Source organism: Terrapene carolina, unplaced genomic scaffold (genome assembly GCF_002925995.2).
Source record: "Terrapene carolina triunguis isolate 2854851 unplaced genomic scaffold, T_m_triunguis-2.0 Scaffold66, whole genome shotgun sequence".
In the NCBI taxonomy this organism is placed as follows: domain Eukaryota; kingdom Metazoa; phylum Chordata; order Testudines; family Emydidae; genus Terrapene; species Terrapene triunguis.
The window spans coordinates 17,338,223-17,359,630 of NW_020664417.1; the positions used below are offsets into that span (position 1 = coordinate 17,338,223).

Genomic DNA, 21,408 nt, shown 5'->3' on the forward strand with positions numbered 1-21,408 from the left:
GTATCTAAAATTAAGTTAGGGCTGCAATATTGCATTCAAGCTCCAGGCCCAAGAGAAGTTTTTTTTTTTTTTTTTTCCCCTCCTGCGGTGTTGAAGTTTTTTGTGGTTTTTAATTAAATTTTTGGACTTAATTTTATTTTTTTTTTTGTTTTTTTCTTTTTGTTTTGTTCTTCATTTTTAAACCTTTTTTTTTTTTTTTTAATTTAAACGGTTTTGCAAGAGGTCAACTCTTGTTCTACAGTTCTCTTTTTCTATTTAAAAAACAGAATTCTTAAAGAAACAACCACGGAGCATTTAAGCAGGTGTTATATATTTTGGCCTTCTTTGTCAAATTAATTCCATCCTCCTTGCATGATGATACTTTGTTGCTGTCATTTTTAAAACTCTAATATGGAAACAAATTCTTGTCTTTGTCCCTTCAGTTTCAGGAGACATGTATTATCTTTGAATCTAAATGGGTGCAATTCACTAATGAGAAAATTACAGCATCTCTTTGCATTTTTGGCTCATACGCAGGTATGTGTTGGTCAACTTCATCTGCTTTTTTAAGACTAGCTGTAATACTCAAGACTGACAAGTCTTGATGGTGCAGAGGCGGTGCTTGGACTGGGAGAGATCAGGATTTGTCTTGACGTATAGATGTGATACTGAGACCTGCGAGGAGAATGAGTGTAAATTACCTCTGTCCCTTAGTACCCAGTGCCACCAAATGAACAAATATTATTGATATGCTCAAGGATGCCCATATGTTCTTTTCCTCAGTCAGGGAAATTTCATTGTGGCAATCTTTTTGAGGTGAGATGAGGCTTAAGAAGGTGTATCTTAAGAAACTGTAACCCTAAAAATAGACCCTGAATGATTTTAAACATTCAAACTGGGTAATGTAGCTTGCATAAGTAAAATCTAAGGCCCTATGCAATGCAAATTTGTGATTATCTTCTTTAAATTCTCTTGCAGGTGAATTTTTAAAGAAACTTTGTAATTTTTTTTTTTTTACAGCAAATGACTTTTCTAATAGGGTAACGAGATATGAGAGAAGAAAATAGCTATATTCTTTCTGCCACTTATATAGTTAAACTTAATTTAAAAAGCACATTAAGATAAATAGCAAAAGAAAGGAGGAACATGTCTTTTTGTCCTGAAGCATGGATGAAATGTACTGCAAACTTATTAATGGTGAAAAGCTTAAAGTATAGGGCTAAGATGTATAATCTCTTTAGTCTTATTCAGTAGTTTTTTCATGCAAAGTGCAAACAGTAGAACATTAAATATTTAGTTGTAACTTTTTTTGACCTATAAAGAGCCTATGATTGAACTTTGACTTTTGTACTAAAGGCAGTTCTGCAGTATTCATGAACTATTTGCCTCTTTCCCTACTATACAAAATTAGTTCTTTTTAGGGCTGTCGATTTAATCACAGTTAACTCATGATTAACTAAAAAAAAATAACCGATTAATTGCAGTTTTATTCTCACTGTTAAAAATAGAACACCAATTGAATTTTATTAAATATTTTTGGATGTTTTTCATTTTCAAATATATTGATTTTACAACAGTATAAAAAGTTGACAGTGCTCACTTTATATTTTTTATTACAAATATTTGCACTGTAAAAATGGCAAACTAAAGAAATAGTATTTTTCAATTCATCTCATACAAGTACTGTAGTGCAGTGGTTTCCAAACTTTTTTTTTCTGGGGACCCAGTTGAAGAAAATTTATGCCCGTAACCCAACGGAGTTGGGGATGAGGGGTTTGGGGTGTAGGAGGAGGCTCTGGGCTGGGCAGGGTGTTGGGGTGGGGCTGGGGATGAGACGTTTGGGGTGCAGGAAGGGGTTCTGGGTTGGGGTGGGGAATTGGGGCGCGGACTTACCTCCGGTGACTCCCAGTCAGTGGTGCAGCCGGGGTGCAGAGGCAGGCTTCCTGCCTGTCCTGGCACCACAGACCGTGCTGCGCTCCAGAAGTGGTCAGCAGCAAGTCTGGCTCCTAGGTGGAGGCGTGCAAGTGCCTCCGCGCGGCTCTTGCCCACAGGCACCGCCCCCTCCCCCCCCAGCTCCCATTGGCCAGGGACCAGCTAATGGGAGTGCAGAGTTGGGGCAGGAGCAGCACGCAGAGCCCCATGGCCCCCCGCCTAGAAGTTGGACCCGCTGCTGGCCGCTTCCAGGGGGGAAGCGTGGTGTCAGAGCAGGTAGGCACTAGCCTGCCTTAGCCGGGCAACACCGTCAACAGGACTTTTAACATCCCGGTTGGCAGTGCTGACCAGAGCCGCTGGGTCGCTGAGCAAGTGTCTTACATGCTGCGACCCAGTACTAGGTCGCGACCCAAACTTTGAAAAACACTGCTGTAGTGCAACCTCTTTATCCTGTAAGTGCAACTTACGCATTTTTTTTTGTTACATAACTGCACTCAAAAACAAAACAGTGTAGAATTTAGAGCCTACGAGTCCACTCAGTCCTACCTATTGTTCAGCCAATTGCTAAGACAAACAAGCTTGTTTACATTTACGGATCTGCCCGCTTCTTATTTACAATGTCCCCTGAAAGTGAGAACAGGTGTTCACGTTGCGCTTTTGTAGCCAGCATTGCAAGGTATTTGCATGCCAATTATACTAAACATTCATATGCCCCTTTGTGCTTTGGCCACTATTTCAGAGAGCATGCTTCCATGCTGATGACACTTGTTAAAAAAATAATGCGTTCATTAAATTTGTGACTGAACTCCTTGGGGGAGAATTGTATGTCTGCTACTCTGTTTTACCCGCATTCTGCCATATATTTCATGTTATAGCAGTCTCGGATGATGACCTAGCACATGTTGTTCGTTTTAAGAACACTTTCACTGCAGATTTCACAAAACGCAAAGAAGGTACCAATGTGAGATTTCTAAAGATAGCTACAGCACTCGACCCAAAATTTAAGATTCTGAAGTGCCTTCCAAAATCTGAGAGGGACGAAGAGTAGAGCATGTTTTCAGAAGTCTTAGAAGAGCAACACCGATGCGGAAACTACAGAACCCGAACCACCACAAAAGAAAATCAACCTTCCGCTGGTGGCATCTGAATCAGATGATGAAAATAAACATGCAGCAGCTTGCACTGTTTTGGATGGTTGTCGAGCAGAACCCATTATCAGCATGGACACATGTCCCTGGGAATGGTGGTTGAAGCATGAAGGAACATATGAATCTTTAGTGCATTTTGCACATAAATATCTTGCGACGCCGGCTACAACAGTGCCATGCGAATGCCTGTTCTCACATTCAGGTGATACTGTAAACAAGAAGCGGGCAGCATTATCTCCTGCAAATGTAAACAAACTTGTTGTCTGAGTGACTTGCTGAACAAGAAGTAGGACTGAGTGGACTTGTAGGCTCTGAAGTTTTATATTTTATTTTTGAATGCAGTTATTTTTTTGTACGGAATTTTACATTTGTAAGTTCAACTTTCATGATAGAGATTGCACTACAGTACTTGTATGAGGTGAATTGAAAAATATAACTTATTTTGTTTTTACAGTGCAAATATTTGTAAACAAAATAAATATAAAGTGAGCACTGTACACTTTGTATTCTGTGTTGCAATTGAAATCAATGTATTTGAAAATGTAGAAAATATCCAAAACTGTTTTAAATAAATGTTATTCTATTATTAACAGTGTGATTAATCATGCTATTAATTTTTTTAGTCGCTTGACAGCCCTATTTCTTTTTTTAAAGAAATGTTGTGTTCCATATGTTAAATACTCTTCGATTCTTTTAAAAGAAGTCAAAGTTCAGATGTCAGAAAGGTGATGAGACAATTTAGCCAAGTTATTTAGTAAGACTTGTATATATTGCCTTATTGTTTTATTATTACTGCCGACAGAGGGAGGCATATGCACCTCGGATTTTCTTTGAGGCTTCCAGGCCACCATGGTTTACTCCTAGATCCCAGCAAGACTGCTCAGAATATCTCAGGTTTCTGCTAGACAGGTACAGTAATGATTAACTTAATGGTAATCTTTAGGCTTGTAGAATGCTTAATTTTAATTGAGTGGTCATCTGATGATTACATTGCAAGATGGGGAGTCAAGATTTCTGGGTCCTCTTCCTGACTCTGCTATTTAAGTGATGCATGATGTGTGTACCCCTTAACTTTTGTGCCTCAGTGTATCCATTGTAAATCTGGATATCTATCTACCTACCTACCTACCTCATAGATGTTGTGAGTAGAGGTGGGTGAAATTTTTCAGACGGGGGTGTGTGTGTGTGTGTGTTTCAGAAAACAGTTTTGGTTGACTGTCAACTGTTCGTGAATTTGGCCTAATAGTTTTGGCCCAGGGAAAGTTTTTCAGGGACAGCAAACGTGTACGTTTCCATCCATCCCCCTTGAGACCAGTGGTTGAGACACTCGTCTGGGATGTGGGAGATCCAGGTTTGAGTCCCCACTCTGGAACAGGGATTTGAATTCGGATCTCCTCACTGCCAGGTGAGCACCCTGACCTCAAGGATAAGGCTATTCTTGGGTGGGCCTCTGTTTCCCTGTTGAAGCTTACACTTTGTAAAGACACTTGAATGCTCATTGGGCCAAAAAGAGGGAGTGAGAACAGCTCTATGCACTGTTGATTAAGTACTCATCTGAGAGGTAGGTGTGGTGGATTCAAATCTCTCCTCTGAATCAAGCAGAGATACTTGCCTCTCAGTTTGTGGGGAAACTGCTCCAGATATGCAGTACAGTGTTCCCAAAGGGCCCCCAGGGCCCTCCTGTCTCTCCTTTTTTTTTCTCCTTATTTTCATTTTAACTTTGTTTCTTGGGAATGGGATCAACTTTGTAGCCATGGAAATGCTATGTGTGCCATATGACACTATATAAATAATACATTTTTTAGCTTTCTTACTGAATCAGAAGTACAGAGCCATTCAATCAGAATGATGTATATTAAAATAAATAACAAATAGCATGTCTTTTGATTAGAATTTGGTGACATGAGTACATACTTTCAGATTCCAATTCTCAGACAAAACTATCTCCATACAGAGTTGTGCTGTAATGGGCATAATGTGTTTGCTTTTCTGGTGGCATTGACAAAAATGTTCCTAATTTAAGCAACATCTAGCCAAGTTTCTTTTATTCTATGGCATGTTGTTTAGTATAGATAAGGAAAAAATCCTAAGAGCTGTATAAAATGACGTTCCGAAATATGTTTGGAAACAATGCATCTGTTGGATTTTTTTTCCAGACTGCATGAAGAAGAGAGAACCTTGAAAGCTTTGTCTTCAGCAAAGCCATCTGAGAATATGATGAGTGACGAGTCCTTGGCACAGGAAACTGCCAACAAGGCACAAGTGTTTACTGAGGAACCTTGCACAGGAGGTGAAGAAAGAACATTGATAGAGAGAATGTTTGGAGGGAAACTACAGACCAGTATATGCTGTTTGAACTGCAAAAGTACTTCTCAAAAAGAAGAAGCCTTCACAGATCTATCGCTGGCATTTTGTCCTCCCACTTCCTTGGAAAATGTTGACATGCGAAGCATAACACATTCTTCTGAAGTGAAAGATGATTGCATGGTGCAAACTAGTATTGTAGCATCCCGTCCTGTTGAAGAATCAGCACTTGATACATCTCTGGCAGTAAGTGATGGCTGTGAAACAGTTATGAATGAAGGAATTCTGAAAGACCTTCTTCCTGCTGAGTTGAGCTCTGAGAATATTACAGATTCTGATCTGTACAAAGTTCAGGATAGTAAGAATGTGTCTCAGAAGCCAGTAAGTGAAAATACTCCCTCAGTTACTGACTTACTGAATTATTTTCTGGCACCTGAGATTCTAAATGGAGACAACAAGTATTATTGTGAAAAATGTGCCTCTCTACAGAACGCAGAGAAAATTATGCAAATCATGGAGGAACCTGAATACCTCATTCTCACTCTCCTCAGATTTTCATATGATCCAAAGTGTCATATAAGGCGCAAAATCCTGGACAATGTGTCTCTACCACTTATTTTGGAATTACCAGTCAAAAGAACTGCATCCTCTTTAGGTGTAGTATCAAGGGGCTGGTCTGTGGATGTTGAATTCTCTGACACTGGAGAAAATCTTGCTAAAAAACTGAAGCCCTCGGGTGCTGAAGAAGTGTGTTGCCCAGAATTGGTACCCTATGTATTAAGTTCTGTTGTGGTGCACTCTGGTATATCCTCTGAAAGTGGGCATTATTATTCTTATGCCAGAAATATCACTGGTTCAGGGCCCTCCTTAGGGCTGTGCCATCAATCAAAAACGATGGCTTTAGCTTCCCACGGCAGCTTATTGGCAGGGGAGATTTCCCATGCAGTTATAGAAAATGACCTGGACACTAATGAGATGTCAAAAGAGTGGTTTCTATTTAATGACAGCAGAGTGACGTTTACCTCATTTCAGTCTGTCCAGAAAATTACCAGTAGGTTTCCAAAGGACACTGCTTATGTGCTGTTGTACAAAAAACAGAATTGTAGTAATGGTTTCAATGCCAATTCAGCAAATGGACTCTGGGTGAACGGAGACCCTCCTCTGCAGAAAGAGCTTATGGATGCTATTACAAAAGATAATAAACTGTATTTACAGGTAAGATGAGAACATAACTAATGTGAAGAGTGGCAGTCTCCTGAGGACTGGCAAATGTGGATCAACTTGCTTGCTGTTTCTAAAATGGTTACTTCTAAACATTCTGGGGATTAATCTCAAAATCTTATAGCTCATAAATCCTGCTACCCTTATGCTAGCAACTGATGGATTAAGTAGTAAAATTTTAATCAAATTTACCAGTGCACAGCATTATGTGAAATATGTTTTATATGAAGAACTTGCATGTTTTAACCTCGTTCTGTATTTCTGGGGCAGAGGTTCTCAAACTGTCCTTTGACCACTGATAATCAGTCCAGGACTGGATGATCAAAAAGTGCTGGTTCTTTTTATTGCTACCTGCTAAATTGCATTAAAAGAAGCTAAAAATATATTACATAGGAAAGTTAGGGAAATATTTGTGATACCAGTAAATATGGTCCATGCTAGAGCATTTCAGAACCACTGTTTTTTTTTTTTTTTTGGGGGGGGGGGGTGATATGTTTTTTTTTTGTTGTTTGTTTTTTTTTTTTTTTTTTTTTTTTTGGGGGGGGGGGGGGGGTTCACTGACTACTTGTATAGTACAGTAAGGTTTTATTATTTATACCCTTTTTACAGTGGGTTAAATTATTTTAGTATAATCCTGCCTATCAAACCTAAACTGAAATTAGAAAAGTACAACTAACCCTCACTGTGAAAAACTATTATGGTACCTCCAGGTGCTGAAGAGAATTGTGGGTTTATGTTGTAACCTATTCTTGGCTTGCTATTTTCAAAACTTTGTGTGGTAAAGCATTACCACAAATTGACAGTCTTTGTTTACATGCTGATTGTTGTCTGCTCAGTAAGCACAGAGGAGTAGAATATAGCTTCTAAATGTCTTACCAACTATATCTCAGGCAGCTGTGGCACTTTTGAATCAAGATTGTCATGCCTTCTTCCATCAATCCTGTTTACCTTTCTCTCGCCTTGAATTTGTTTCACAACAGCAAGGAAAATAAAATCTCACTGACGGTAAATCCATAATTGGTACTGACTGAATAGTAAGTTATATCTGCATAGTAACAACATGTAGGTAAAATGGAAATCTTGATCTTGCATAGACATATTTTAAAAGCTTCTGGAAATACAGGCCCACTGTTCTAGTCTGGGTTCCTAGCCGTACCTGACACAGTTACATTTGGAAGAAAGAAAATTAGTAGGAGGCTAATGGCAAGTATTTATTGACTGTAATACAATCGGGGTCCTTTTGAGTTATAATTCCATGTCCTAACTTCTGTAACCCAACAGAAAAAAGGGAAAAAATCCCTTAACCATAGCAGGTTGCCAATAGAGCTTCATAAAATAATGGAAGCAAAGGTGGGTCCTAACACTAAATACCAGCCACAGTAGATGGACAAGGCCTTTGCCCACTCCCATTCAGGTATTTTCCTATTAGATCCAGTTCAACCGTCAGCCCCAGTAGCAGGATGACAAAATTAAGCAGTTTGCTTTCTTAAGGTTTATAACATTAAGGATACGCAATAGTTTAACTCCGACAAAACAGACCAACCATGTGGGTATAGTCTACCTTAGCACATTTTGTTCCAAGATTTTTTGTTGACATGTAACTATGAATTTTACAATTTTTAGTACAGATATAGTTTGATAACAAATATTATTTCTTTTGAGTGCCCAGAAGTGTGCTAGATGCTTCAGAGACCCAAATAAATCTGTCCTTGCTCTGTAGAGTTCACAATATAAAGTAAAGTATATTACAACAAGTAAGATCATAATTTAACAACCTCTACAAGATTATTTATGGAAGTTGACGTAGAATTCCTGAACAAACTGTAGCTGAGTTAAGTCTTAGGTCTCCAGACTTCTCCTTTACTGGAGCAAAGCAGTACTGCAGCAATAAGTGCAAGGATGTAATCTAGTAAAACACAGACCTTAGCACTTGCAAATTCCAGGCTTTTAAGATATTGTAGCCATAACATTTTTATGTAACTGGAGATTTCTGTGTGAAAGTAAAACTGCTCATGGTGGAGTGAGACTGCTGTGGCTCTCTTAGTTTCCATCTCAGTGAAAACTTCCAGCTATCTAATCTGTGTCCTATGTATTCTGTGGCACAGTGGTCCCAAACTCTGGCACTCCAGTGTGACAGAGTGGAAACTCTGTTGTAGCTTCTTTAGAGAGGCTTTTAATTATGAAAATGAATACATTGAGTACCGTAGCCTGCTGTTCATTTGGTATTAAATTCATGGGTTTTTGACATTGTCCACACTTTCAGTTTTGCTATGTCATAGATTTTTTTGGTATTGTCTACACAACTGCATCATAAAATTTTGGCGGAAGGGGAAGCAGGTGGTTTGAGCACCTGGATGAGGGCAGTTTTCTTATCTGCAGAGGTCTTGAGAGGCAGTATAGGATTGTGGGATAAACCCAATAGCTGGATGTTCTTGCTAAAATGATTAGCAGTTGAATAATTTCATTACAGTTACACTCACTTTTGTTTCAGAATTAACATGAGATCTTTGCTATTAAGTTCTATAGAATTTAATAGGGTTGACATTTTATAGAACCCTACAGGTTACTCTAAAAACTAATTTAATACGGAGTTGCATCCTTTCTGTGGGGATTTTGAACCATGCTACAGAATTTCAGACACTGAAAGCTCTTTGTAAACCTACTACTATAAACTGATGGCTAGATTGTGAATGTATATGAAAATCATATTTTGACAATCACCCAAATGATGACTTTGAGCAGCGTTTGTGTGCAAATGGAGTTTGGTGCAGTTTTGCACACGGTTGGTAGTGTACAGATGGAAGCCATATTAATGGCTCTTTTGAAACTTACCCTTTGGAATAAAAAGAGCAAACGTATTCTTTTCATATCTTTAAAATTTTTAGAGGTTATTTTACTCTTTTCTTTTATCCTTCACTCAAAATCCAACCTCTCAATATTCAGTTGTGCTTTTTCATTAAGTTGTATCCTGTTAAGGACAAGATCATGTCCTTTCCAGGTCAAAAACACGTTCTTCAATATTGAGTTTCCATCCATCTCAAACTAATACACTGAATTTAGCAGCGTAGGCAAGAGGACAGTGTACAGAAGGATTGAAGGATAACACTTCACTATCCTCTAAACTGAATGTTCAAACTTGTCCATTTCAATCCAGTTGATGTTTTGAGTATGTTAGCAAGAGAGATCTTACTTCAAAATTAAAAGGTTTGCTTAGGAACTTAGTTTCTGATTATCTGAAAGAGGAATGAAAGTAGTTATTTGTACTTAACTCGATATAGGATGTTAATTTTAAATAGGAAAGCAAGTAAGTTGAGTATGTTTCACTAAAATCTCATGGATTATTAAAATCTGGGAACAATTGCATTAATGAGACTTGTTTCTCTGTATTGTCTATCTCACTGGAAGAAGGAGGAGTATGTATTGATGACTCTCTCAACATAGAGCTCTATTCTCAAGCTGTAACATTCTTACATGTAGAATTTTGTGCCAATAGATTGCCTGACAGAAGAAAACAAACACTTAAAATTGCCAAGACATAGTGAAGTGTTTTGTTGGAAACCACACAGTACTTTTCTGTTTTTATTTTTAGCATTGACGACACCAGAAGGCATTTTTTTAATAGATGTACTCTATAAGTGTTCAAATACTTGTTTTGTGCCTCTATAAAACGGTAATTTTATAGTATCTACATGTTACTTACATACATAGTACCAAAGGTTTTTTAGCACATGATGTAGTAACTAAGCTATGAACATGAATGGAATTAGTTTGCCCTGTTGTAGTTGCTGCTAAACAATATCTCCCAAGATCATTGGTGGGAGTCTTTCTTGTAACTCTTCTATACTCGTCATTGAAAATCGGTGCACTGTTCTGGGGTTCCAGTTTGGTATGGGAGTCCCCTATACACAATTCACTTAATGGTCCTGCAGGAGATCATCATACCTCTGCTGCTGCCAATAGTGTTTCCCAAGAAACACCACAGTGAAAAAGGGACACTTTGTTGATGATACACTGGTGGAGCATTAGTGGTAAAGGCACAATTTTACTGGTAGCATAGGAATGGCAATAGGGTGACCAGACATCCCGATATTTAGGTTTGTCCTTAAAAGATCGGTCGGGACGCAATTTGTCCCGATATTTCACTCCGCCGGCAGCACTGGGTTTTTGGTTTTGGTTTTTGCTTCGGCGGCGGACCTCCCCCCCCCCCCCCCCACCTCCACAGCCACAGAGGGAAGGGAGGAAAATACCTGCAATACAATGTTATGGATGAGATTTTTAAAAGTCAGTCATTTATGGTTCTCATGACTGTAACTTACATTGTACACGTACTAAAGGATTTAAAGTTAATGCGACACTTGGCATAGCGACCTGCTTGCACAAGCAGTTTACATTAAGCAGATGCTTTGGGGGTTTTTTTGGGGAAAAGGGAGGAATCTTTGTCCTAGCTGGAGCAGTTTAACTACCAGCTATATTATATACACGTCAGACTCCTATTATATAGGAACTTCATGCTTCTAGTTGACTGCCATAATGCTGTAATAAAAATCCTTAGTTATAAACATATATAATATAATGCAGAGCACATGGCTAGCCTAGAAGTTTTGCAATCTAAATTAGAGTTGCACATTTACTTCTGAATGTTTGGATAGCTAATCTATAGTAAATTTACAGCTCATAATGAGAAACTCCAATTACAACTGAATTGTATTAAAACAAAGGCTCTAGCAAGAGCATGTTGGAACCATTCCTTTAGTATCTCTCAATAACACTTTAGCTAGAAGTTATGTGGAATTTAATATTTCCCATTAACTTTGGATTCCATTCTTGTCCTGTGACTGGAGACAATTTACTGTTGTCACTCAGACATAGCCAGCATAAGCTCTGCCTACGAATATTAAGTGACTGCCTTCAAATTCCAAAAGCAAAGTAAATCTGAATTAAGTAGGCCATTCAGTGCATGTTTAATGATGAGGGAATGAGTTAAATAGCTTCAAATTTAAGGCTGCGTTTTTTGGCAGTACGAGTACTTAAACATGCACAAGCTATTTTTAGCATCACAGAAATTACATATACTGCATCTGTCTAACACTCGTATGATAGTGTAACACAAGGGATCCGAGTTCTTTAATCATTGGCTCTGTCCCATGCTCTTGTACTATAAGGGTCTAGGTGACATGCAAAAGAAATTGTCTGAATTCCCTCAGCTTTAGCAAGAAATGCTTAGTGGCCCCAATAGCTGGGTAGAAGGAAGTTCCTTGGAACCTAGATATTTTATTTCTTTATTTTTTGCAATATCCAGCCTTACTCTGATTCAGTATCTCAGCCTGCATGAGATTTGTAATATCATAGAGCTGTCAGAGCTACCATGCAACAGCTCTTTAAGAAAAACTTGGATAAACCATATTGAATGAACAGACACTAATACATCATCCATGTTTTTTGCCTTTTGCACCAGTGCAATTCCAATATCCTGCAATGGTTTAGTGTCAAAGGTGTCAGTTGCCGCTAAAACAAATGTGTTTCATTTAGCTTTAGAACATGAGAAGTTCTGTGAAAAGATAGGCTCCATACCATACTTCTAAACTCGAAGACAATCTCACCAAGATTTATCTTCAGTCATGTTTGTTAGGCTACGTCTTCACTACGGGGGGGGGTCGATTTAAGATACGCAAATTCAGCTATGCGAATACCGTAGCTGAATTCGACGTATCGCAGCCGACTTACCCCGCTGTGAGGACGGCGGCAAAATCGACCTCCGCAGCTTCCCGTCGACGGCTCTTACTCCCACCTTCGCTGGTGGAGTAAGAACGTCGATTCGGGGATCGATTGTCGCGTCCTGATGGGACGCGATAAATCGATCCCCGAGAGGTCTATTTCTACCCGCCGATTCAGGCGGAGAGTGTAGACCTAGCCTTAGTTACTTAGGGCCAGATTCTCTTATCCTTGCTTGCCTTCTGTAATGCTTCGCTTTCTGAAATAGTCCCTGGATGCTGGCACGCTGCAAGTTGAAAACAAAAAGTAAAACAATTTAATAGAGAATCCGTTGTATGGTTTATAGTTTTCTTATTTTCCCTAGTTTATGTACCTAGTTCTTACTGAAGTGGCTTTTAAAACCAGTTTAGATACAAATGCAATAAGTTACAATTTTGGAGTTTTTAACTGCCTCTATTCTTTAATTTCAGGAGCAAGAACTTAGTGCTCGAACACAAGCACTACAAGCAGCCTCGGCCTCGTGCTCTTTTCGACCCAATGGATTTGATGACAATGATCCCCCAGGAAGCTGTGGACCGACCGGTGGCGGGGGTGGGGGAGGATTCAGTACTATTGGTAGACTAGTGTTTTGAGGAAGACCTAGAATACATTGGTTCCAAAACAGCTCCCACTGCTGCTTAGGACTGTTAAACCACTGAACTGCTTCAATATCATACCAAGCTTTTGTTTTTGAGACATAATCCTTGTTCAGAAAACAAATGTTAATTTTGTTTGTTTTGGTTTTATCTGAAATAAATAAGTGCATCATGGAGAAAACTACCTCTTAAAATTCCTATTGTTTTAATAGCAAGATGTGCTTGGCCAAAAAAGAGAGGAGAAAAAAAAATATATGTAATCCCTAATGATGCTGCATAAAATTTAATAAATGCAGTTAAATCAGTTTGTACCATCCCAATCCACTGAATAAAGGAAGAGAGAGTTCATTCATAATCTTTTAAAAGAGAGATGGTTATTCATCAGTGGAATGCTTTCAGGTGGGCATAATTGCATACATATTTTTTCCTTCATAAGTCTGGAAATCTTAATGGTGGCAGAGAGGATGCACCCTTATAATTAAGGCAATAACTTAAATTTTAAAACATGACCTGCTACAGTACTTTCCAGGGTAGAAGTTATTCAGATTCAGTATATTTGCATTTTGAATAAAACTGTAAAAAGTCATTTATACACATTTGCTAAATCATTTTCAAGAAATGTGCATGGTCTTGTAGGAACAAAGTTTTTAACTAGAAATTGCTAAATTTGTAGTATTTCTAATTGTTTTGAGGATTTTTAAATTATTTCAGGAAGTATATCTGCTCTGTATTTGAAAGGAGGAGGTTCTGTATGTGCCTTGCAGTACTGTAACTTAAATACAAAACTTTCTGAGGCTGTGGAAGAGTTAAAGAACAATGTTAGAAATTGTTTTGTGTTAATATTAGAAATTAATACTTTTTTGGAAAGTTATTAGATTTTCCAGAAGTAAAATCTGATGGTTCTAAAACGCTCATGTTGTCCATTATTTACAGTTCAGTAGGGGCGTTTTTTGAATTGCAGCTTCTCTGGCCTACATTATTAATAAGCTGATCATAAACACTGATACATAGTTGCAGAGTTGTAAATTGTTTTGTCCAAAAAGCTGCTGAGTTGATCCTTACCAAATGGGTTAAGGTGTCTCAGACTGCCTGCACTTCCCACTATCCAGATTCTTTTCCTTTATGCTTGTCCAACAATAGGAACTTTTCATTAGAAGAGAATCACTAATGATGTTACTCAGGCCTGGTCTACACTAGGAGGTTATTTCGCATTTAGCGTTAAATCGAATTAACCCTGCACCCGTCCACACAACGAAGCTATTTAGTTCGACATAGAGGCCTCCTAAATTCGATTTCTGTACTCCTCCCCAACGAGGGGAGTAGTGCTAAATTCGACATGGCCATGTCGAATTAGGGTAGGTGTGGATGGAATTCGATGCTAATAGCTCCAGGAGCTATCCCACAGTGCACCACTCTGCTGACGCTCTGGATAGCAGTCCGAGCTCGGATGCTCTGACCAGCCACATAGGAAAAGCCCCAGGAAAATTTGAATTCCTTTTCCTGTCTGGCCAGTTTGAATCTCATTTCCTGTTTGGACATCGTGGCGAGCTCAGCAGCACTGGCAACGATGCAGAGCTCTCCAGCAGCGGTGACCATGCAATCCCAGAATAGAAAGAGGGCCCCAGCATGGACTGATCGGGAAGTCTTGGATCTGATCGCTGTGTGGGGCGATGAGTCCGTGCTTTCAGAGCTGCGATCGAAAAGGCGGAATGCAAAGATCTGCAAAAAGATCTCAATAGCCATGGCAGAGAGAGGATACAGCCGGGATGCAAAGCAGTGCCATGTGAAAATCAAGGAGCTGAGACAAGGCTACCAGAAGACAAAAGAGGCAAATGGATGCTCCGGATCCCAGCCCCAGACATGCCGTTTCTACGAGGCATTGCATTCCATTCTAGGTGCGGCCGCCACCACTACCCCACCACTGACCGTGGACTCAGAGGATGGGATATTGTCGAGGGCCGCTTCCTCGGAGATGTTAGCGGACGGGGAAGATGAGGAAGGAGATGAGGAGGACGAGGCAGTCGACAGCGCTTAAAACGCTGATTTCCCCGACAGCCAGGATCTCTTCATCACCCTCACAGAGATCCCCTACCAACCGTCCCCAGGCGTTAACCCGGACCCTGAATCAGTGGAAGGATCAGTCGGTAAGTGTTGTAAACATGTAAACATTTATTTTGAACAGAACAGAAACATTAACAATGGGTTTTTCATGATTGGTTTGCCCTAGGCGCTTAACGTTTAAGTCCTTGGCAGTGCAACTACTGCAAAAGAATCTAACAATGTCCGGTTTATCATGATTAGTTTGCCCTAGGCGCTCTACTTTTCAGTCCTTGCCAGTGCAGCTACTGGAAAATAAGGTCTATATGTCCGGGGATAGAGCTGAAATCCTCATGGGACATCTCCACGAAGCTCTCCTGGAGGTAATTGGCAAGCCTTTGCATGAGGTTCCTGGGGAGAGCGACCTTATTGTGTCCTCCGTGGTAGGAAACTTTTCCGCGCCAGGCTACCATCAAGTACTCTGGTATCATTGCCTTGCAGAGCATGGCGGCATATGGCCCTGGTTTTTGCAGGCTTTCACGCAGCATGCGTTCTTTCTCTGTCTCAGAAATCCTCAGCAGAGTGATGTCGCTCATGGTGACCTGCTTAGAATTAGGGGAATGTTACTATTGTGACTGCTTGCCTGTTCCTTTACAGAACTGTAACCGGCGGTTTACAGCCACATAGGCGGGAGAGGGGCAGCATACAGGGATATTTCCCGGGGACAGCCACGAGGAGGTGGGACCGGGGCTGAGTTCATGCTTGCCGGATTGCCGGCAGCAGGAACTGGCCAATGCTAGGGGCATTGCTTTGAATGGGAAAGGAGGGCACTGCTATAATTTAAAGTTTTAAGCAGCCAAAAGTCTACGGCTTACCATGTCAGCCTGCTACCTGAATTCCGCTGTCCTGCCCCGCTTGTCTGATCTCCACTGCAAGACCCCAGGCACTGAATGCGAAGGCCGAAAATTCGACCTTGTCCTGAGTGCGCATGAGATAGGTGCTGTGCATGGTCTTGTTCACAGAGAAAGACTATGTTCATTGTTCACAAAAAATTATCTTGGTGAGGAATTCACTCCCTTTTTCCCATCCCACAGCTGCGACTGTCTCCCGACCTACCCTGGCATCCCCCTCCCAGAGGCTGGCGCAGATTAGGCGGAGAAAGAAAAAGACACGGGATGACATGTTCTCAGAACTTATGGGCTGCTCCCGAGCCGAGGCGGCCCAGCAGACCCAGTGGAGGGAGAACATGTCGCAATACCATCGATCAAACATTGAACAGGAGGAGAGGTGGCGGCAGGAAGACCAGCAGGCGACTCAAACGCTGCTTGGACTAATGAGGGAGCAAACGGACACGCTCCGGCGCCTTGTGGATGTTCTGCAGGACCGGAGGCAGGAGGACAGAGCCCCGCTGCAGTCTCTGTCTAACCGCCCTCCCCCGCCACCAAGTCCCATACCCCCCTCACCCAAAGTCCCAAGAAGGAGGGGCGGCAGGGGCCGTGAAAACTGTCACTCCACCCCTGCAGACTGCTCGAGTACTAGAAGGCTCTCATTCCCCAAAATTTGATAAGTCCTTTCATTCCCGCTCACCCAAGCCCCCGTCCCAGTTTCATCCCCTAACTGTGTAGTTGCTAATAAAAAATACGTTTCTGTTAATTACTGTTTCCATCATGTTCTTTTAGAGCAGAGTGTGTTTGAAGGGTGGAAGGGGGTTGGTAATTGGAGAGCACAGTCACCTTTACCAGGATACAGACACGGGGGCAGGTTCAGCAGCAGGTCACACACACATTGCAGTCACTAGGCACCCTGGTCAGTCTGGAGGTGGTTTTCATGTTATGTGGGGGGGGGGAGCTATGTGACTTTGTGGCAGGGGAGGGCGGTTAGAGATCTTATGCAGCAGTTCTTTACCTTGGATCACAGAGCCACGCAGCAGGGGATCTGTAACCGTCCTCCCCCGCCACAAAGTCACATAGCCCCCACACACAGAGTCCTGAAAAGGAGGGGTGGCGGGCTCCGTTGAAACAACCAGTCCACCACTGCGGACCGCTTTAGGAGCAGGAGCCTGTCATTCCTCGAGTTTAGAAGCGTTGTTTCCATCACTACGCTCGCTCCCCACCACAGTCTGCGTCCCAGTTTCAACACTACCGCGAAATCCGTAATAAAGAAAATGGTGTTCATTAACAAAGTTCCATTTATTTTATTTTTAAATGTGGGTTGGAAGGGGGGTGGGGCGGGGTGAACAGGGTATGTAGCTGGAGAGGATAGTCAACATTAACCGGGTAAAGAAACGGGGGCAGGTTCAACTTCTCTTTAAACAAACTTAATAGTCACAGGTTACCCTGCTCACTGAGGAACCTAGCTTTCAAAGCCTCCCAGATGCACAGCGTGTCCCGCTGGGCTCTTCTAATCGCACGGCTGTCTGGCTGGGCGTAATCAGCAGCCAGGCTATTTGCCTCAACCTCCCACCCCGCCATAAAGGTCTCCCCCTTGCTCTCTCAGAGATTGTGGAGCACACAGCAAGCTGCAATAACAACGGGGATATTGGTTTCGCTGAGATCACAGCGAGTCAGTAAGCTTCTCCATCTCCCCTTGAGACGGCCAAAAGCACACTCCACCACCATTCTGCACTTGCTCAGATGGTAGTTGAAGAGTACTTTTTCAGTGTCCAGGGCTTCATGAGCCAGGGCATTAGCGGGTAGGCTGGGTCCCCGAGGATCACTATAGGCATCTCCACATCCCCAACAGTTATTTTGTGGTCCGGGAAGTAAATACCTTCCTGCAGCCGTCTAAACAGACCAGAGTTCCTGAAAACGCGAGCGTCATGAACCTTGCCTGGCCATCCAACGTTGATGTTGGTAAAACGTCCCCTATGGTCCACCAGTGCTTGCAGCACCATTGAAAAGTACCCCTTTCGGTTAATGTACTGGCTGGCCTGGTGGTCCGGTCCCAGGACAGGGATGTGAGTTCCATCTATAGCCCCACCGCAGTTTGGGAATCCCATCGCGGCGAAGCCATCTATGATGACCTGCACGTTTCCAAGGGTCACTACCTTTGACAGCAGTAGCTCAACGATTGCGTTGGCTACTTGCATCACAGCAACCCCCACGGTAGATTTGCCCACGCCAAAGTGGTTTGCGACTGACCCGGTAGCTGTCTGGCGTTGCAAGCTTCCAGAGGGCTATGACCACTCGCTTCTGGACAGTCAGGGCTGCTCGCATCCGGGTGTCCTTGTGCTTCAGGGCAGGGGACAGCAGCTCACAAAGTTCCCTTCCGCATCCAAAAGTTTCGCAGCCACTGTGATTCATCCCAGACCTGCAGCACTATGCGGTCCCACCAGTCCGTGCTTGTTTCCCGGGCCCAGAATCGCCGTTCCACAGCATCAACATGACCCATTGCCACCATGATGTTCACGGCGCGGGGTCCCGTGCCTTGTGAGAGGTCTGTGCCCCTCTCAGACTTCATGTCCTGACCGCGCTGATGTAGCCTCCTCGCCCGATTTCTCAGCATCTGCCTCTGGAAAAGGTGTACGATAAGGTGCGAGGTGTTGCCAACGGCCATAACTGCAGCGATGGTCGCAGCGGGCTCCATGCTCGCAGTGCTGTGGCGTCCGCGCTGTCACTGACCAGAAAAGTGCGCGAACTGATTGCCCGCCGGCGCTTTCAGGGAGTGACGGTTGGATGACGACAGTTACCCGAAACCACCCTCGACACATTTTTTTTCCCCAGCAGGCATTGGGGGCTCGACCCAGAATTCCAATGGGCAGCGGGAACTGCGGGAACTGGGATAGCTGCCCACAGTGCACCACTTCCAATGTCGACGCTTGCCCCGTTAGTGTGGACTCATAAAGTCGAATTACTGTCCTTAGTGTGGATACACACGTTCGACTTTGTAATATTGATTACACATATTCGATTTAAGTAAAATCGAACTACTCTCCTCGTGTAGACATACCCTTATAGTTTGTCCCTCTTGGGCAGTTCCAGCCTCTCCAAGGAACATCTGAAGACACTTTCTTTATCCCAGTGACATACTGACCTCTTGGCTGTGCTGATTCATAGACTCAGAGACTTTAAGGTCAGAAGGGACCATTATGATCATCTAGTCCAACCTCCTGCACAACGCAGGCTACAGAATCTCACCCACCCACTCCTATAACAAACCCCTAACCTATGCCTGAGTTATTGAAGTCCTCAAATCGTGATTTAAAGACCTCAAGGTACAGAGAATCCTCCAGCAAGTGACCCGTGCCCCATGCTGCAGAGGAAGGTGAAAAACCCCCAGGGCCTCTGCCAATCTGCCCTGGAGAAAAATTCCTTCCCAACCCCAAATATGGCGATCAGTTAAACCCTGAGCATGTGGGCAAGACTCACCAGTCAGCACCCAGGAAAGAATTCTCTGTAGTAACTCAGATCCCACCCCATCTAACTTCCCATCACAGACCATTGGGCATATTTACCTGCTAATAATCAAAGATCAATTAATTGCCAAAATTAGGCTATCCCATCATACCACCCCTTCCATAAATTTATCAAGCTTAGTCTTGAAGCCAGATATGTCTTTTGCCCCCACTACTCCCCTTGGAAGGCTGTTCCAGAACTTCACTCCTCTAATGGTTAGAAACCTTCATCTAATTTCAAGTCTAAACTTCCTATTGTCCAGTTTATATCCATTTGTTCTTGTGTCCACATTGGTACTAAGCTTAAATAATTCCTCTCCCTCCCTGATATTTATCCCTCTGATATATTTATAAAGAGCAGTCATATCTCCCCTCAGCCTTCTTTTGGTTAGGCTAAACAAGCCAAGCTCTTTGAGTCTCCTTTCATAAGACAGGTTTTCCATTCCTCGGATCATCCTTCTCTGTACCTGTTCCAGTTTGAATTCATCCTTCTTAAACATGGGAGACCAGAACTGCACACAATATTTCAGATGAGGTTTCACCAGTGCCTTGTATAACGGTACTAACACCTCCTTATCTTTATTGGAAATACCTCGCCTGATGCATCCCAAGACTGCATTAGCTTTTTTAACGGCCATATCACATTGGCAGCTTATAGTCATCCTGTGATCAACCAATACTCCAAGGTCCTTCTCCTCCTCTGTTACTTCCAACTGATGTGTCTCCAATTTATAACCAAAATTCTTGTTAATCCCTAAATGCATGACCTTGCACTTTTCACTATTAAATTTCATCCTGTCACTATTACTCCAGTTTACAAGGTCATCCAGATCTTCCTGTATGATATCCCGGTCCTTCTCTGTATTAGCAATACCTCCCAGCTTTGTGTCATCCGCAAACTTTATTAGCACATTCCCACTTTTTGTGCCAAGGTCAGTAATAAAAAGATTAAATAAGATTGGTCCCAAAACCGATCCTTGAGGAACTCCACTAGTAACCTCCTTCCAGCCTGACAGTTCACCTGTCAGTACGACCCGTTGTACTCTCCCCTTTAACCAGTTCCTTATCCACCTTTCAATTTTCATATTGATCCCCATATTTTCCAATTTAGCTAATAATTCCCCATGTGGAACCGTATCAAATGCCTTACTGAAATTGAGATAAATTAGATCCACTGCGTTTCCTTTGTCTAAAAAATCTGTTACTTTCTCAAAGAAGGAGATCAGGTTGGTTTGGCACGATCTACCTTTTGTAAAACCATGTTGTATTTTGTCCCAATTACCATTGACCTCAATGTCCTTAACTACTTCCTCCTTCAAAATTTTTTTTCCAATATCTTGCATACTACAGATGTCTATAGTTACTCGGATCACTTTTTTTTCCTTTCTTAAAAATAGGAACTATGTTAGCAATTCTCCAGTCGTACGGTACAACCCCTGAGTTTACTGATTCATTAAAAATTCTTGCTAATGGGCTTGCAATTTCATGTGCCAGTTCCTTTAATATTCTTAGATGAAGATTATCTGGGCCCCCCGATTTAGTCCCATTAAGCTGTTTGAGTTTGGCTTCTACCTCGGATGTGGTAATATCCACCTCCATATCCTCATTCCTATTTGTCATCCTACCATTATCCATAAGTTCCTCATTAGTCTCATTAAAGACTGAGGCAAAGTATTTGTTTAGATATTGGGCCATGCCTAGATTATCCTTAACCTCCACTCCATCCTCAGTGTTTAGCGGTCCCACTTCTTCTTTCTTTGTTTTCTTCTTATTTATATGGCTATAGAACCTTTTACTATTGGTTTTAATTCCCTTTGCAAGGTCCAACTCTACATGGCTTTTGGCCTTTCTCACTTTATCCCTACATGTTCTGACCTCAATAAGGTAGCTTTCCTTGCTAATCCCTCCCTTCTTCCTCTCCTTGTAGGCTTTCTGCTTTTTCTTAATCACCTCTCTGAGATGCTTGTTCATCCAGCTTGGTCTACAACTCCTGCCTATGAATTTTTTCCCCTTTCTTGGGATGCAGGCTTCTAATAGTTTCTGCAAC

The 21,408-nt window shown here is 42.0% G+C and overlaps 1 protein-coding gene across 2 annotated transcripts in view; it reads left to right on the top strand.

Moving 5' to 3' along the window:
- The window catches only part of USP38 (ubiquitin specific peptidase 38), a 29,072-nt gene extending 15,146 nt beyond the window's left edge, over positions 1 to 13,926 (top strand). The window contains exons 7-11 of one of the 2 annotated variants that reach the window (XM_026647839.1): positions 423 to 516; positions 3,862 to 3,968; positions 5,216 to 6,578; positions 10,807 to 10,865; positions 12,767 to 12,841. In XM_026647839.1, coding sequence (XP_026503624.1) covers positions 423 to 516; positions 3,862 to 3,968; positions 5,216 to 6,578; positions 10,807 to 10,854 — 1,612 coding nt within the window. In that variant the 3' untranslated portion in view covers positions 10,855 to 10,865; positions 12,767 to 12,841. Of the gene's footprint in view, positions 1 to 422; positions 517 to 3,861; positions 3,969 to 5,215; positions 6,579 to 10,806; positions 10,866 to 12,766 lie in introns of both variants that reach the window. The other variant, XM_026647838.2, reaches the window with a different exon arrangement.
- The last annotated feature ends 7,482 nt before the right edge of the window (positions 13,927 to 21,408 follow it).